The sequence below is a fragment of the Suncus etruscus genome, chromosome 1 (assembly GCF_024139225.1).
Source record: "Suncus etruscus isolate mSunEtr1 chromosome 1, mSunEtr1.pri.cur, whole genome shotgun sequence".
Taxonomy (NCBI): Eukaryota; Metazoa; Chordata; class Mammalia; order Eulipotyphla; family Soricidae; genus Suncus; species Suncus etruscus.
In genome coordinates, this window is record NC_064848.1 from 3,972,695 (window position 1) to 3,991,566 (window position 18,872).

Consider the following 18,872-nt stretch of genomic DNA (forward strand, 5'->3'; position numbering starts at 1 on the left):
CAGAGTGCATGTTTCACATAGAGGCTCCAGGTGTAATCTCTGCCACTGCATGTTCCTCCAGTACCACTGGGAGTGACCCAAAGCAAAACAAAATAAGAAGAAGAAAATAGCGAACACATACACATGCAAAAGATTATCATTACCATCCTCAGTGCTAGATTTTTTCCATTGTATTTTTTAAATTGCTGGACTCCAACCAGAGCTTCTCCAGCTGGATCGTGCATTTGTCACCCATCCACAGCTGCCCTGAGTGACTTCAATAGTGCTTGACGAGCATCAAAATAATAAATTATTTAAGCCAATGATTAAATAATAAATAATCATGCAGTCAATGAGTGTGAGGTTATGTCTCTCATCTCTGTCCCTTTGAAATCTCCTCTTGGGTGTCTCACAGAGTTTGAACATGCATATGTTTCTTGATAGAATAACTGATGGAACTCCCCTCCACTAGGTTTTTCTGAGGATTTTATTTGTTTGATTTTTGTCTTGGGTACACAGCTGACTGGGTTCAGCGCTCAAGGATCACTACTGGTGGGGATCTGGGAACTATATATGGTGCCACAAATGAAATCCAGATTTGCTCTATGCAAGATAGGCATTCTATCTGCTGTACTATCACTCTGGCCCTCCCTCCATCAGATTTTAATCAGGTCATACATATTAGATTCAGGTCCCTGAGCCCCTGAAGAGAAGCCTCTGAGCTCTTGAATGGCAGAGTTGTTACTCAAACATTAGTCACAGCTTTCCCACTCCAGAGACCTCTTCAGCAAGCAGGATGCAGTCTTAGGTGAGATTTTATTGACCACATGGCCAAGTGCCAGTGGCTCAACAGAACTCCAGATCTTATACTCCCTGAAATTGCTTCAAACAGTTTGTGTACAAGGAGTATGAGCAGCAGTGGCAGTTTGAGCCCCAGTGAGGTCTTGGGATGCTTTTGTGGTAAGTTGTTATGAGTTCAATACTTCCCAAATCAAAGGCTCTTTCCTCAAACCCACTTTGGCCAATATAGAAAACTCTTGGTCATCTGTGTACAATATCCAGACCAGAAGAGGTTGAGCATAGCTGAATTCTGGGCCCAGAAAGACCCTTTTGGACTTGATCCTCTTTTCTGTCACCCAAAATCTGATATCACCAGACCAGATGGCCCTTCTACTCTGTCTGTTCCCTACTGGATGAGTTCTTTGTTCCAGCCTAGAAGGGGAAAAAGAGAATTAGGTCTCAGGAGCTCTTTTAGAAGAGCAAGAACACGTTTTCCAGAATTTTTTCTCTTTATTTTACTGTCCTCCCTTAAAGTCCTCCATTATTTCAACACACACACACACACACACACACACACACACACACACACACACACACACAGAGGCACAGAGCAATGGAATCAGTTTTCTCAATGACTACTGAGAAGGAAAGGTGAGAAACTTATAAAAATCAGGGTAGTCAGTACTGAAGAGAGAGTAAAGCAGATTAGGGCATTTTCCTCCCATGCAACTGACCCAGATTTAATACCTAGCACTCCATATGGTTCACTGATCATCACTAGAAGTGCTCCAGGAGCAGAGTGAAAAGTAAACCCTGAGCACCACTGGGTATGGCCCAAAAAAAATCATAATAAAAACCAAGATAGCTGTGCTCACTTCGGCAGCACTAAAAACCAAGATAGCTGCCAAGAAGCAAGCAATATAGGGGAGGGAGAGACCATGTCCACTATTAGAATTGACTGAACTTGGACCTTCTCAATCCCACCTTGTCCTCTGGTCCACCCTGAACATTGCCTCTTCTGGGATGCCCTTCCGATACCTCCCAGGAATGCATAGCATTCATCTACCTGTCATTCCTTCCATCCTACAGACATCTGCTCACAAGCCCAATCTTCAGCACATTCATCACCCCTCCATTCACTCATTCTTCCATCCATCCATTCAACCTCAAACACATCTGTTCACTCACTTACTTGTCTACGCATTTATCCACCCACCTACACATCCGATCTTCTACCCACTCACTCACCCATCCATTCATCCACCCAATTATCCATCCACCAACTCCTAGGTTTTGGGGTACTGGGAACTGAGTGCATGGCTTACCCAGATTTGATCCCTGGCATTCTACATGGTCACCTGAATTTCTGAGCACTGACAGGAGTAATTATTGAACACAGGCCAGGAGAAAGCTCAGAGCATCGCTGGGGGTGGCCCAAAAATGAAGAGGAGAGAAACGGAAATTAAGTATAGTTAATTAATGTATAGTTTCTTAATGGGGGGTGGTGGTAGGGAGGATGAAGATTGAGGAGATAAGGAGAGAAAGAATGAGAGTGAGTGAGTATGAGAGATGAGAGAATGAATGACTGAGAGTGAGAGAATGAGTTAGTGAGAGAGAATGAGTGAGAGTAAGAAAATGAGCGAGAGAGAGGAGAGAGGTTGTACCTGGGACCCGGCTAAGTAAGGAGACCCAAAGGGGAAGGATAGCTTTGCGAGAAAGCCACATCCCCACCAACCTTCTGCCTCATCTCCTCCCTGCTGAATGGCCTCCATGTCCCCCCCACCCACGGCTGAGGTCCCTCCTACAACAGAACTGCTCTGAATTTCATGGACAGTGGTGTGATCTGAGAAGGAAGGGGACTAGGTTCCAAAGGAGCTTCAGTGTAGGCAAAGTGGGGTCCCCACCTTGAGCTGGGGAACAGTTCCAGGCGTTGGCTTGAGAAAGAATGGAGCGTGTGTGGGGTGTCTGGTCGGGGTCTAGAACGGACTTAATCAAGGGGGCCTCTGGCACGGCTGTGTTCTCTTTGGGGAGAACAGAGGAATAGAGAACTGAGGAACAGAGGGAGGTGGGGGTCAGCGGGCAGGCGGGGCGGGGCCGTGGTCGCAGCCCCCCAAGGTGGCCGCCCAGGGGCCCCTCCCCTCCCAAGCCCTCCCACTTTCTCCGGGGGAGCTGTCAGCGCGCCCCGCCGGGCTCAGAGCAGGCTGGAGGCGCCGCGTGGACGCAGCCGGTCTGCCTCTCTCCCCAAAGGCCCCTTGCTCACAACCCGCGACATGGACCTGCCCGGGGGGCTCCTGGTGGTCTGGACTCTCAGCCTCTGGCCCGGTAAGTGAGCCCCTAGTCGCCCCTGGCCCGCCCGGACTCGTGATCCCATCTGTGGCTAGCGTCTCCTTCCCAGAACTTGGGGACCACTGCGCCCCGGAGCAAGCTGCACTGGAGCGGCCAAGTTCAGCCAAGTTCCGCGGCAGAGAGCCCGCCTAGGGGCCCTGGAGCCTGGAGTGGGGTTCACAGTAAGGAGAGGGGGGAAGAGATGAAGAATAGCTGGAGCTGGTGTCTTGTCCCCGGGCCACTTCTGGGGTGCTCTCTGCAGCCCAGAGCTCCCGGGCTTTGGGGAGCCAGATGGGCACCGGAGTGGGGGTCGCAGCCTCCAAGTCCCTGACCCCCTGATCCTCTGGGCAGAATCTGGATCTGGCCCCTCCAACCTTCTCTCAGAATTTGTGCAATCATTTAACTAGCATCAGGGGGACCTGGCCGGCGTCTAATGTGCTCCAAATGTGGGGAATTGGGGGAATCATTGTGGGGTGGCAAGAGCAAGAGGCCATTCTGCCCAGTGCCCTTTACATGTGCCACCCCCAGACCGCCCTCTGCAGACCCTGGCCCATTTGGTCAGGGTTCCGCTATTAAAGACAAAGCTTAGAGGTGGAGGAGAATACTCAGACGGATGGGAAACCAGAGCCCTTCTCAGGGGTACTGGACCCGCCGCAGCCTTGTCTTGCTTCCAGGTAAACTCCAGCCGCGGGAGGCACTAGTGGGGGGGTCTGGAGGGGTCCAGATGTGGAGGCACAGGTGGAGAATTCCAAGTGGCTTCCATCTCCGCAGCTCAGGGACCTCCACCCACCAGGACACCCTTGTCTGAGCTGTCTTCACGGAACCAGTGGGGCAGAGATGGGCTGGTTCAGAGCTTGGATTCACCTCTGAGTCCCCGCTGAAGGGAACCGAGGGTTCGCTGACCCCAGGTCTAGACATCGGTTGCAGGAGGAGGTGCGGATTAGTTCGGGTCATTCTTGGCGGGGCGGGATGAATCTGTCTATCTCCCTGGAGCCTGAAGCTGATGGTCTGGAAGCTGAGTTTTCCCTGCTTCCAGCTCAGGTGGAACCAGCTCCACTTTCTCCCTTCTAAGGAGAAACAAGGTCCCAGTTTCTAAAGTCGTGTCGATTTAGTGATTAAGGGCTGGTTTGCTCACGACTGGCTGATCAGAGAGGTGAATGTTGTTCTTCAGCAGGGGTGAAGGGAGAGGGGTGGACAGGGACAGGATTTGTGACTCAGAGCTCCCTTTATATGGAGAAAACCACCCCTGGGTTATGTCTGGTCAGTTTGGGTTCCTGAAATATGGGATTCATTAAACATATCAATCAATGTTGGACAGCCGTCTGCTGTGCGGAACTTAGGGGCAGGGCCAAAGCATGTGTGCCACTGAGAACAAGGCAAGACCAAGGACAGCTAAACAGAGCAGTAGTATGGAGAAACTAAGGAAAGACTGTTGTTTGATGAGAGAAGTTCAATGCTAGCCAGGTCTTGAAAAGCTTGAAAGAGTATCTAGACTAGAGGTCCGCAGACTTACTTAGCCTACCTCTCTTTTTCAGAAAAAAATGAAAAAGAAAAATAAAAACTTCAGCACCCAGGAGAAACTACTTTGTTTATGTGAACCAACAGAAAGTGCCCCCCTCCAATTGTAGAAATCCCCCCATTCCAATGCCCACCTCAGGTGGGGGCATTAACTCTACTAGGAGATGCTCTGGTTTAGTGTATAGCAAGATCTCAAAGTATCTGGATATCGGGGACTAAAGAACCAGCACTTGCATGTTTAAAGCCATAGAAATGACTTGGGTTACTTGGACACTGAAGGTTGCAAGAGGTGTGGGGTCCTCTTGGGTGTCTCTCGACTCTTCACAAGAACAATGTTCATCACTGTTTGCAAGCTGCAGGTTTCAGGGAGTAGCTAGGCTAAACCAGGGACCTGTAGAAGATCAGGGTGGGAGTGAGTCTAACTGAACTATTATCTGATGGTTTCTGTCGGTCAGGAGCTCCTGCTGCAGGAGCTGAATAAAGCCAGGAAAAGAAGCAGAAAAGTGCCAAGACTTTTCTAGATGACATTCGAAGCGAGCAATTCATTGATCAGAGCATGGCTTGCACAACAAGCTGAAGTAATCATTTGATGAAATGAAGCTTCCATAGAAACTCAGTCTGGCTGGGGCTGAGAGCTTTGTATGCATGAGAGTCTAGGTTAGCCCTTAGCCTTGCAAAACAAAAAGAGAAAATAACAACAGGGGCCAGAGAAACAGTACAGTGGGTAGGGTGCTTGTCTTGTGCACAGACTGCCTATATTCTATCCCCAGTACCTTATATGGTCCCCGAACCTGCCAGGAGTGATCCCTGAGAGTGATCCTAGAGGTAAGCTCTCAGCACCACCAGGAATGGTCCCCCCCCAAAAAAAAAAACCCAGAAAAGTTGTTATTAAGCACTTGCTGTTTACTTTCTGGTCCCCATAAAGATACAGGGAACTGAAATAGTGTGGATCAAATACTCACTGCTCTGTGTGGAGGGTATTTATGTACTGCTAGTGAGGACTCTGTAACTTTACCAAGATAGTAAGTGGTCCCACTCCTCCATTTTCTCTCCTGCAAGAGAAAGCAAAAATGGAATGCGTAGCCATGCTAAGATTGATGAACATAGAGTGGTAAGAAAGATGTAAACATACACTCAGTACTCTAGGAATTTGTCACCACCAGTTGCATTTGCTCCATTGACCATTTATTCAGCAAGTGATCCTAGGTCCTATGCAGGTACTACTTTCAAACCTAAGTCCACAAGAGATTTCTGGGGTGCTGGCAGTTAGGGGATGTTGGTTTACTGGTCCTACTCTCATCAATATTTGTACTCTATCTAGGGTGTGATCTGATGATAGGATATTGAATTATTCCCTACTCAGTGTTCCTCTCCCACTCAGCGGTGTGGCTTGATTCTTGTCAATAAAAGCAAGGGTCTGAGGAAGGCAGAGGCTCATTCTTCAGTCTTCTTCCACTGAGCTGTGTTCCTCCTTAGGAGCAAAATGCTTGGGTGGTTGGGGGCCGGAGAGATAGCATGGAGGCAGAGCCTTTGTTTTGCATGCAGAAGGTCAGTGGTTCGAATCCCATCATCTCATATGGTCCCCTGAGCCTGCCAGGAGTGATCTCTGAGCATAGAGCCAGGAGTAATCCCTGAGCGCTGCTGGGTGTGACTCAAAAACCAAAAATAAAAAAAGCTTGGGTGGTTGAATTCCTTGCTTAAGTGCTGAAGTTCCTGACCTCGTTCTGTACCTCTTCACTGTGTGGATTACTTCCTGTGTCAACGTTTGCTTCCAGACCTGCATCTCACCAGATCCTCGCTTTGGAGCCCTAGGCATCACTAACAAGGGGAGGCATGCCAATTGGCACCTTGGAAGAATCTAAATTCCCTTATTGTTTCTCCTACCAAAGACCTGGGCTCAAGTCCTGATTATCATGGAGGCTCTTAGGGGGCTTTGCCACTGAGGCAGCCTTGTGATCAATGAGATCCAGTCAATGAGATCCAGGCACGAGCATTTGTGTTGCAGAGAAGGGCTCAGTATTGCTTTGTGTCTCCCTGTGGTTAAGGATCCTACTTAGCACAGAACCCATGTAAAGAAAGCACCACAGCCCTGCAATAAGGGGATCAAGACTTTGAGTGGGTAGAGGAGATGATGGAATGTGTGTCTGGCCACTGCCTGCCTCCTGGGAGCTTGTCAGCCAGGCTCCCTGCCACCGCCAGCTGATACACAGACTCCAGAGGCCTTAGAAAGATGGGAGTGGGGTCTCATGCTCTTTGTACTTCTGTATCTCCATTCTGTGTCTCACAGAGACTCTCCTCAAGCTGCATGTCTCTCCCCTGATTCCTATCACTTCCAGTCTACCCCACACAGGATTGGGGCCCCTGGAGGAGTCTCACATCAGTTCTACCCTCTCTGAACCTCTGGATCTCCCTTCTATGCTCAATGTCTCTTTCAGCGTGTACATCACTCAAAAGAAAATGAAACCATGTTGTGTGCTATTTAGGCCTTGGCTGTGTGTAGAAGGGAGTTTAGATGATTCTAAAAGGTGTTCTTGGAGCCAGAGTGATAGCACACTGGGTAAGGAATTTTCTTTGCATTCAGTAGATCTAGTTCAATCCCTGGTATCTGTATGATATCCCAAGCTTCATCAGGAGTGATTCCTGAGTACAGAGCCAGGAGAAAGTCCTGAGCATCAGCAAGTGTGGGCCAAAAACAAACAACTAAATAAAAAGACTCCATGTCTCTTTCTCCTCCCTTCTTCCTTTTTTCCCTCCTTCCCTCTCTTCTTTTTCCTCCCTCCCTTCTTTCCTCAGGCAGCTCCTGACTTTGCTGTAGATTCAAGGAGGCTTCTACTTCAATAGGAATTTGCAAAACTATTTCAAAAATAGTATCTCTGCTGATTCAATTCACTAAAACCTTCCCCCACCACTTCCCCACCCCACCCTGCTAAATATGGGCTACCAAAGATTCTTAACCATTTAATATTGTTTTCTTAACACCTCCACCCCACTCCTGCCAGGAAAAAGGTCCCAATGCAATAACCATCTCTTCTACTAGAATTGCTTTTCCATGGAGTTCTGTATCTTCATGTCCCATGACTGTGTTTGTCAGAAAATCCCCTGAATCATTCATGAACAACTCTCCTCTGCATGGGTTCACACCACTTATCCTACACACAGGACCAGCTGCCCCCACTGTGGTGAAATGCAGTGCAGGGGCTAGAAAGATAGTGCAGTGAGTCATGAGGTTGCCACTATGTGGGTGAAACTCCAGATTTGATTCTCAGTACCCCATGGGATCTCTAGAGTCCAAAGGGGGTGATCCCTGAGCACAAAGGTCAAGTAAGCCATGAACACCACTGGGTATGGCCCAAAAGCTTTAATAATAATATTTTGAATTGCAATCAGGACACAGTAATGCAGACACCAAGCAGAGGTGTTCCAAAAGTGGATTCCAGATCTGTTCTGAATGTGGAGTTCAGGGATGTTCCAAATGTGGGGTCCAGAACCATTGGCAGATTCCCCACCATGGAGCCTGCCCACTCCTAGAGCTCTCCCAGCAGGCCTTCATTTGATCTGGTGATCCCCAGATCCATTTCTAGGTGATCAAACTGAGGGATACATTGAATCCAGACTGCCCCCAGATTCTGGAGATTCCAGGTGAGGTAGGGCACGGGTTCCTGGAATCTGCTGAGACACCTCTCCCCATGCTACAGGAGTCTGCTGGGGGCTGGCCTCCACAGAGAAGCAGACAACATCTATGTTCAGGATGAGGGGCTGACTTAGAAGCTCAATGATGTCACTACTTAGACCCCAATTTCTCCTCCACTAACCCATCTCATTATGGTTCATTTCTGGGAGATCATGAATCTTTGATGCTAGACTGAGTGCCTGTGATAAAGACAAGAAGCCCAGACTTGCCCTGCTGGGCCCCTGGTAGCCATGGGCATTTGTCCTGTGCCCAGACAGGAATCTTCTCTGTCACCTACCCGCTCTGACCTCCTTTCTTGGCCTGCTCAGTAATCATGATGGGTGAGCATCATAGTCTGACTCCAGGGTGAGCCCCATCAGGCACTTCACCCAGTTCCTGTTGAACTCCAACACTGGTTTGGCTTGGTTTGGGTTTTTGGGTTTTGGTAAATAGCACTAGTGATCTGGCACAATTCCCGACTCCTAGCAGTGCTTGGGGGACCAGACGCAATGCCATGGATTCAAACCAGGATTGGCTGCATGAAAATCAAGTGCCTTAACCATTGTGCTATCTCTAACACTGGTATCTCTTGTTTGTTTAATTGTTTGTTCAATTTTGTATCACACCCATCTGTGCTCAGGAATTATTCATTTTATATATATTTAATCTTTATTTAAGCACCATGATTATAAGTATGATTGTAGTTGGGTCTCAGTCATAAACAGAACTCCCCTCCTTCACCAGTGCAACATTCCCACCACCAATGCCTCCCTTTCTCTCTCCCTCCTTCTCCATTGCCTGTCTCAAATACAGACTGGGGTGGGGAATGAGTAATTGTTCTTGATGGACTCGGGGGACCATATGGGATGACAGGAATTGAACCTGGATCAGCCAGATACAAGGCAAACACTCTCTCCACTGTACTATCTTTTTACCCCCTCAACACTGATATCTTTGAAAGCTTACAGTAATTCTAGTGAACTGCTGGACTGCAAATTACCAGTGTCCTCTCACCCCAAAGCCCCCTTCAGGCAGAAATGCCATCCAGGGAAGGAAAGTGACAGAGTTCACTCACAGGACAATTAAGTGTGAAACCAAAGCATACTCCAACCCTTCCAATTGGACTGTCAGGAGGGGCTAGAGATCAACTCTGAGTAGAGGTTATCTGGAGCAGAAGTCTCATGACCCAATCCCGGGAGATTGGGCAGACATGGGTCTAAAATCAAACACCAACACAGGAAATAATCCACACACAGTTATGGAAATAAAACAGGTATAGAGACTTTCACTACAAGCCTTCTGCTCACTGCACTAAGACCAGCAAGCAGAAAGTTCAGTAGTAGAAAACCAAAACCACAAGCAATTTTTCCCCTGAAACCCAGGGGCTTTATTGGGATCCCTAAGGCCACACCCAGGAAAGGAGAACAGGTGGTCTAAGGCACCAACCCAAAAGTGCTTCCATCCAATGGAAATCTTCGGCAAAGAAGATATATCCTGAATAGGATGAAAACCAGTAATCCAACATTTCCCCTTTTTAACTTTATAGAAAAATGTAGAAATATGAGCTTAAGCAAAGTAATTTGTGTCCCAAGGTTCTAAGAAAAAGGCGGATGCCTCTATCTAAAAGATAAAAGGGCTGGCAGTTGGTTTTGTTTTTGTTTTGGGGGGTGTTTTTTTGGTTTGTTTGGGTTTTTTCCCATAGAAGCAGCAAAAGTTGGGAAAAAAATAGAGAGAAAAAGATCTTTGGCCTAAAAACAGAGTGTTTCTACATGAAGCATTCTGCCATAAGAACAATTACAGGCTACAGGCATACTAATTTTCCTAACTCCAGAGTCTTTCTTCTTGGTCCCAGGAAAGGTTCTCCTTAAACATGGTGTCACAGTCAGGCTTCAGTAATAAGAGATCTTGGTGTTTTCACAGATCCCATGTCAAAGTCAGGGTGTCACAAAGCATGTCCTGGTATCATCTCACTGCTAGATGGCAAAACAAGGAAATCTGCTTTGAAACCAAGCGGTTACAGATTTCCAAGTCATTGTCAGGGTGGCATAGTAGCCCACACTGGTGCAAGTAGGTGCCAAGGCAGTTCAGGTTGATCAGCCAATGTCCGAGCAACAAGCCTAAGTCACTATGGCAAATGCTCAAGGTGGAAGGCTGCCCTGTAACAAAAATTTCAGAATTTTGGGCCAGAGCAGTGGTGCAAGCGGTAATGCATCCACCTTGCCCACACTAACCTAGACGGACCGTGGTTCAATCTCCTGGTGTCCCATATGGTCCCCCAAGCCAGGAGCAATTTCTGAACACATATCCAGGAGTAACCCCTGAGTGTCACGAGGTATGGCCCAAAATAACAAAAACAAACAAACAAAGATTTCAGAATTCCCACATTTAATGGATAGTTAATCCTCTCTTTATCTAGAATTTTCTCTTTTTTTTTTTTTTTTTTTTTTTTTTTTGGTTTTTGGGCCACACCCGGTGACGCTCAGGGGTTACTCCTGGCTATGCGCTCAGAAGTCGCTCCTGGCTTGGGGGACCATATGGGACGCCGGGGGATCGAACCGCGGTCCGTCTCCTAGGCTAGCGCAGATAAGGCAGGCACCTTACCTCCAGCGCCACCGCCCGGCCCCAGAATTTTCTCATTTTAATGTGCCCATGCAAAAAGAACAGTGTTAGAGGATACTATTGTTGCCTATGGGGAAAATAATAACAAACCAAACAATCCCTATTATATATTTCTATCAAAAGGATACTATCTACTATAAATTTCTACTAACAAATAAAAGAGGAGGTAGGAAACTACATCTACCTAATGAAATATACAATAAAGAATTATACATATTGAAATACATCTAAGAAAATATGCAAAGGAAATATACATATCCTCTTTTAGTCTTTTGAAATAGCTTTAGTGGAAAATAAATTTCAGATCACTGCGTCAGCCTGCAACATGGTCTTGAGGAGTCTGAAAAAAACAACTCACAGCAGTCACAGATCTGGAAATATCCTAGAGCCGATGGTCTTTCAAAAGCCGAAATTAGTTGCAGGCAAAAGTCCATGGTGAAGGAGGTGGGAGAAAAGTGGGCCTCAAAGAGAAAATCAGTAGCAGTAGTGGCAGCATCTTCTTCCCAGGACCACGGCAAGAGTCGGGCTGGGGGGTGGGGGTTCGATTCCTGAAGAGTTAAGAGCTAAGGGTAGAAAGAGTTAACTAGGGAGAAATAACAAATCAGGGGTGTGAGGGTAAAACACTCTAATAGTGAGACTGGTAGTGGGAGTCCAAGGCTTCCAAATGCATTCTGCATTTGTTTCTATAGATAAAAGCATTAGAACATCATTATAGACATCTATAAAGAGCAGTTAGTTGAACAGGTAGTTGTTTAATCTCAACAAGCTGTAACAACAAGCAACAAGCTGTTGCTGCAGGTCTCGTTGAAGTATAAAAAGAATATAAGCTGCTGAAGATTTCACAAACGAGTTAGAGATTTCTGAAATTTATGGATCATCAAATTTAAACCAAAGTTGCCTTGCTGCATTATTACAATAGGCTGTGCAATGACCCTTTTCCATTTCACCAAAATGGTTCAAAACAGGATAATTGGTATTCTTCAGGATTATTCTTAGAATCCATAGTGTACCGTGACAAATCCAGGTTTTCTAAAGGAAAGTCCATGTATATCTTTAGTTTTTTTTTTTATCTGTTTGCCATCATTTTTTAAAAAGGCATTTCAGATGTATTAAAAGCACAGGTGGGGCCGGGCGGTGGCGCTAAAGGTAAGGTGCCTGCCTTGCCTGCGCTAGCCTTGGACAGACCGCGGTTCGATCCCCCGGTGTCCCATATGGTCCCCCAAGCCAGGAGCAACTTCTGAGCACATAGCCAGGAGTAACCCCTGAGCGTTACCGGGTGTGGCCCAAAAATCAAAAAAAAAAAAAAAAAAAAAAAAAAAGCACAGGTGGTAATTTCTAAATATATTTCCTTTTTTAAAAAAAATCCTGCTGTGTGTTGCAGTGACTGCAATGAACTCTATTTTGTCTCTCAGTTGTTCTTTGAAAAATAACTTAAGGCAATCTTGCAGCATGAATTTATCTGTAGATGTCAAAGGCAAGGATAAATGAGTAAAGATCTCAAATGTCCAAGATTCTTGGTGACAGATGAAGCATTGAACTGTGGATTTGAACTGGCCTTGGAAAAATATAGCAGTAATAAACTCATTAACCTGCTTGTGTTTCTGCCAACCTTGTTTTGCTACTATTGAGTCAATAAGATGACCCTTTTTTTTTCTCTTTATATCTTTTATGTCTATCAGTTTTGTTCAAGTCCTGATGAAGACTATTTATCAGGAATAGTAGTAGTTCATGTGGATCTTGCTGATTATGCCCTGCAAACTGATCGTTTATTTTCCAATGGTCATCTTAAAGTCTTTTGGGTTAAAATGCCTGTATTGTCCTGCCCGCAAGGCTTTTATGATCTTACCAAACTCTTCTACCACTTAGCCTTTATGCCCCAATAGATTTGACCTGTTAATGTCCTTCTTGTAATGGTTCTGATAAAAGTAATTAGTCAAACGTGGAATATTATACAGACATTGTAATATTAAGTTAATGTAACACGTGTTTCCTTAATTATAAAATCCTATGAGAGCAGGACCAGTTCCCTAATCTATAGAACCAAGATTCTGGAACTAGTCATTTTCACTCCTTCTCATAGTCTCTGCCTTATTATGAGATGTCAGCTCATTGTCCTGGTTACCTGTTGAAGTCGCAGTTAATTTTCTTCTCTTGTCTTCTCGAGTAGCCTGTGTTGGGTCTGAGGGAAGGCTTGCAATCTTATCATGCATCAGTGTCTGAGTTTTTTAATTTGTGAGAATACTGCTTTTAAGAAGGCATAGTGGAACCCAGACTTTCTTGGCAGTATTGCCATCTGTGGAAACATAAGAATATCCTTTTCCTTGAATGAGAATGTTACCAGAAATTCATTTATTATCCATTTTTATTCAAATAGGTGAATTGTTTTTTTGTAACTGTTCATACTCTTTAAAGTGTTTTTTTCTGCAGCTGTTTAGGGATCTCCTTGGGGGTAAATTCACAAAGTTTAATGGAAATAATGTTAAAGATAAAAGTCCAGCAATGGTCTGTTCCTTTTCCTGTATTGAATTTTTAGGGTTCTGTGAGATATTTCAACTATGCCTTATCCTTGAGAATTATAGGGGATATCAGTGATATGTTTAATTTGCTATTGTTTTCGAAATGATTGAAAAGTTTTACTGGTGTAGGCAGAGCCATTGTCCATTTTAATAGATTGGGGAACATCCATGACAAAAAAAATATTGTAGCATGAAGGTGCAAACAGCTTTAGCTTTTTCAGAAGCTATTGGTGTTTTCTTTACAAAATGTGATTATGTATCAACCACCACATGGAGATAAGGTTTCTTTGGAATATAATCGATGCATGTAATATCCATTTGACATAATTAATTTGTCTGTAAACCTCATAGGTTGGCCCCCACTACATCTGTTCTTTTATTTAAAGGTTGATAAATGGTACATTTATCAACAATCTGTCTGGCTTGCCTCCATGGAATATGATAGACCATGTGCAGGAGGCAGATTTGTATGTAGCACTGTATATTCTTATGCAAATGACTTAAATACTGGCATGGCTAAACTTTTAGCAGTTTCATTTCCTTGAGCCATTGGCCCTGGGAAGCCAGAATGGGCTCTTCTGTGAGTGATGAAGATTGACTCAGAAAGCTTTTGTAGAAAAGCTTGAAATTGCTGAAACAACTCATGAGCCAGGTGGTTATAGAAATTTATAGAAGCAGTGACAATCTCATGCAAAAGTCTGACCACATAGGCTGAATCGCATACTATATTGCATGGCTCTCAAACATTTGTTAGTAAGTATTTAAAGTTAGCAAGTCCCACTTGTTGAGCAAACTTGCAATTTGTAGGCACTGTTGGGGTCAGTGAAGGGCCAGAAATATCACCTTTTCTTGATGATGATCCATCAAATGTTAAACACAGGAGAAACAAAGAATAGAAGAATTATAAAATATGTCCTTCTGAAAAAAATCCAGGCCTTTCCAGCTGAATAATGGGAGTTTTTAAAAATCATTGAGCATCCTAAAATTTTTCTGATAAATACAGATCTTTTGGGGATAAACTGAAGTACTCTCCAATACAAAATCCAATTATTGAACTGGAAGCAAAGTCTGATTATTTTCCTGTGGGTATTGTTAAACAGCAAGCGACTGGTAAAATATTCATACAAACATTGTACTTTTCTGTCCATAGAGCAGGCAAACAAGACGCCATCCATATAATGAGGGTGGAATTGTAAGATAAACACCCAACACAAATGCATTCCTCAATTTCATTTTTTCTTTGCACCTAGCCCTTGGATATATAAAAGTTCTCCTGGATCTCACTTCACTCTCCCCCACCTGATTGAAATTATATTGGAAAATAAAAAAAAAAGAGAGTCTGGTTTGACATGCTCAGAGAGACTGACTTCTTGATTCTCTCCTGTGCAGTCAGTGCAGACTAACTCCATGATTCCCTACTGGCTTGGGTTATTAATTTTTGTGGCTACCCTGTTTCTTCAGAACTGTCCACCTGGGGAGGGGCAGAGATATAGTGTGTTTGGTGATCTCACAAACCTTGAGGATTTTACAGTTCTCGAGACTGAGCACCCATAGGACAATCTTGGGGTGGTCATGGAATTCAGTCTTTGTGCTTGATCTGGCCTGTGTCCCCCATTCTCTCAAAACTATAAGTTTGAGAGAAGGCTAGTTTTGGACAACATCCATTGATGCTCAGGGGTTACTCTTGGCTCTGTACTCAGGAATTATTCCTGAAGGGGCTCTGGACCCATACAGGATGCCAGTGATTGAACTCAGATTGGCCACATTCAAGGCAAACAACCTACCTGCTTGACTGTAACTCTGGCCCCAGATATAAGCATTTTGAGTATACTGTGATTCCCAAGTGGAAAGCCAGGAGAGATAAGAATTCTGGTGAGGTCAAGGTTCCACTCAGAACTTTCTGCAGACTAATACTGGGGGCAGTAGGAAGTGTTAAGTAGGGAATGTACTTCTGTCCCTCCATCCCCTTTGGAATCTCAGAAGCAGAGCTTCATATCTCCATCTCAGAGATCCTTGATTTGGATTAAAAAATCTTTGAGAGCAGAAGAAAGCCAGGCCAGACCACAAAGCAAACATCAGCCATGGAATGTGCTGCTGCCACTACTGGCAAGGCCAGCCAGGGCGATGCTGCCAGCAGGGCCAACCCTGTTGTTTGTTCCCAACACACTCAGATTGTCACCCAGCATGTCCATGTCCCACCTCTCTTCTTGGGACACCTACCTGCTGGCACATCTTTTGTGTATTTTCTTTAGTTTAGGGCCATACCCACAGGTGCTCCAGGGACAATATGCAGGGCCAGGAATACAACCAAGCAAGCATGTCAGCTGCTGCACTATATATTTTTTTTTCTATTTTTTTCTAGAACATCTTACACAAGCTCCTTCCCCTCACTTCAGCCCTATCCACTACCTGTCCTGCCAGAGGTCCACATAATTAGAAATCTCAGGTAACCCATCTGAGGAGGACCAGAAAGCCAGCAGGGGGCTGAGAATTTATGGTATAGGGGCTTATCAGAAAGGCTCCATTGGCTGTGGCAATAGTTGTCGCCCTGGTTTCCTGCATGAACCCACACACACATCCTGGGGCCCTATAGCCAGAGAGATGTTCCCAGAAAGCTGAGAGATGTGCCCTGGCCCTGGAGGTGAGCCCCAAAGGCTCCAGAGCTTTCATTTTGTTCTGCATAGGGTGCCCAGCAGGATATGTATCCCCATCTCCAGCCTTCTAATCTCTCCCCACACTCATGCAGGTTGTTCTATAAACATACATTCCAGACTATATTTTGAATTTACTGAAGATCTTGGGCTTTGCACTGGCTGCTATGTCCACCTTAAATTCTCTGCACCAAAGAGCCTCTCTCCCCTCCACTGATTTTTCTACTAATGTCATCCTCTCCTGGGTCCTTCCCTAATCCCTTGAAGATTTTAGTCTCGCCATACTCATACTCACATGAACATACAACCATATTTATGTAATCTGGCTTTCTAGCATTCTTAGTTAACCAATTATCCACCTGCTCCCACAGTGTAGTCATATGTGAGCACTGCCCAGAGACCAGACCCAGTCCAGCTAGTGAATACTAGCTAGTGGATACTACTATACTAGTGGATACCAATGAGCTGATCAGTACCAGGCAATCTTTCCCCCAGCCTGCCACAGCCCGACGTCCCATAAGGCAGACCCTCGGTAGAGAGTGTCAGTGTTTCTCTCCCTCACCCACTTTCTGCACTCTGTCCCCAAGGTGGGCATGCCTGTCTTTATCTCAAGGCACCTTGCTCTTTCCAGGCTAGAAGAGGCTGAGTTGCAGTTGTGGGCTTTGGCAAGAAGAGGCTGGCCTATCACTGAAGGCAGCCAACAGTGTTCCACGTCATGAACTGTGACTCACAGGGACCAGGAGGATGATGCAAACCAAGGTCTCTACGAAGACTTCTCTGGAAACAGGGGTGTGGAACAGTTTAAATGGCCACATAAAAGGCCTGATTCAGACATCAGTCATGTACCACAGAACTGTGCACTGCTACCCTGGAAAGAACTGGGAGGGGGGGGACTGGGAATGCTTGGAAACTACTGGACAGAATCTGCCCTGCTGAGAAGGCTTAGAAAGAGACCCAGCCACTGTGGAAGAGACGGAGCCCTTGTCTTCCACACATCCAACAAGGGTTTGATCCTTGGCATCCCCCTAGTCCTGTCAGGAGTAATTCCTGTGCACTGATCCAGGAATAAACCCTGAGTGCCTCCAGGAGTGATCCCTTAGTGCAGAGTAAGGAGTAAAATCCTGAGCACTGCTAGATGTGGCTAAAAAAAAACAAAAACAAACAAACAAACAAAAAACAAAAACAAAAACAAAAGAATAGGAACAGGCCAAAAATCTCTAAAAGGGCCTAAAGGGTGACATTCTTTCCCCCTGCTTGAAGAGGGAAACAAGCATGGGGCAGGTAAGGGTCATTTCCTAAGATGGCCCAGGTGAGTCACAGCCCTGGAAGTAAGTCTCCAGAACCCAAAACCCTGGTGTGGTGTCATGTGGCCAGCCCTCAGTCTCACAGCTGCTGCTGGAAGGACAGAGAGGCGTGCCAAACCCAGAACCCAGTGTCTCTGGATCCTGAAATGAACCCAAGACCCTAGGCCCCAATGTTCACAGGGCCCCATGTAAAAACCTCTTGCTACAATACAGGGGGCCACAAGCTTACACTGTAGAACCCTTAGAGAGGACAGAGAAGACTCTGCCCATCAAAGAGTTGGCTTGGGACATGGCACCAGCCAGGCTAGTTCTCCACAAAAGTCTGGACTCACTGTTGTTCAGAGGCTCAAGCAAGGCCCTCCAGACAAATGATATCCCCCAGTATGTCTGACACTCCTGGGGAGGCATCTGGGCAGCTTCTAGGTGGGCTGGCTACAGAAACAGCCAGTCTCTCTCACTCTACCCAGCCTCCTGCACACACTTTACACCATTCAGTTCTGGCCCTGGCTGCTTCCACAGGGCAACCCCACTGCATGGGTCCTCAGAGCCTTTGGGGTCAGCCTAGGGAGGAGATACCTTCCTAGGGTACCCACTCAGGAGGCCAGAGGAGGCAGAGGACTAAAGTCTGGATCAAAGGGAACTAGTTGGTCTGGATTTAGGATGTGGGGTGGTGAAAGTGGTGAAGAAAGAGTGAAGAACATCTGGGGAGAGTTGAGTCAGTCTAAGCCCCATGGAAAAGAAAAAACTCCAATTCTCTCCCTAATAATGGTCTTTCATGGGTGTTGACTGCAGAGACAGCTCAAAGGGCTGCACGCTGGATTCAATCTACAAGCAATTCCAAAAACAGCCTCTAAGAAATAAACTGGGAGTAGCCCCTAAGCAAGTTGAGGTGTAGCCCAAAAACACAATGAAAACAAACCAAAAATAATGTGTATGGAGGGAGGAGAGTTACTACTTTTTCTAAGCTGTAGTAGTTATAGAAAGGCCTCCTCTTTGGGCCCAGAGAGATAGCCCAGCAGCGTTTGCCTTGCAAGCAGCCGATCTAGAACCTAAGGTGGTTGGTTCGAATTCCGATGTCCCATATGGTTCCTCGTGCCTGCCAGGAGTTATTTCTGAGCAGATAGCCAGGAGTAATCCCTGAGCACCACCGGGTGTGGCCCATAAATGAAAGAAAGAAAGAAAGAAAGAAGAAAGAAAGAAAGAAAGAAAGAAAGAAAGAAAGAAAGAAGAAAGAAGAAAGAAAGAAGAAAGAAAGAAAGAAAGAAAGAAAGAGAAAAGAAGAAGAAAGAAAGAAAGAAAGAAAGAGAAAAGAGAAAGAAAAGAAAGAAAGAGAAAGAAAGAAAGAAAGAAAGAAAGAAAGAAAGAAAGAAAGAAAGAAAGAAAGAAAGAAAGAAAGAAAGAAAGAAAGAAAGAAAGAAAGAAAGAAAGAAAAAGAAAGAAAGAAAAGAAAGAAAGAAAGAAAAAGAAAGAAAGAAAGAAAGAAAGAAAGAAAGAAAGAAGAAGAAAGAAA

General features: G+C 45.4%; 1 protein-coding gene across 1 annotated transcript in view; it reads left to right on the forward strand.

Annotated features, from left to right (window-relative positions):
• The first annotated feature begins 2,978 nt into the window (after window positions 1-2,978).
• ITGA11 (integrin subunit alpha 11) overlaps window positions 2,979-18,872 on the forward strand; it is a 140,822-nt gene continuing 124,928 nt past the window's right edge. The window contains exon 1 of the mRNA XM_049778609.1: window positions 2,979-3,081. Coding sequence (XP_049634566.1) covers window positions 3,030-3,081 — 52 coding nt within the window. The 5' untranslated portion in view covers window positions 2,979-3,029. The remainder of the gene's footprint in view (window positions 3,082-18,872) is intronic.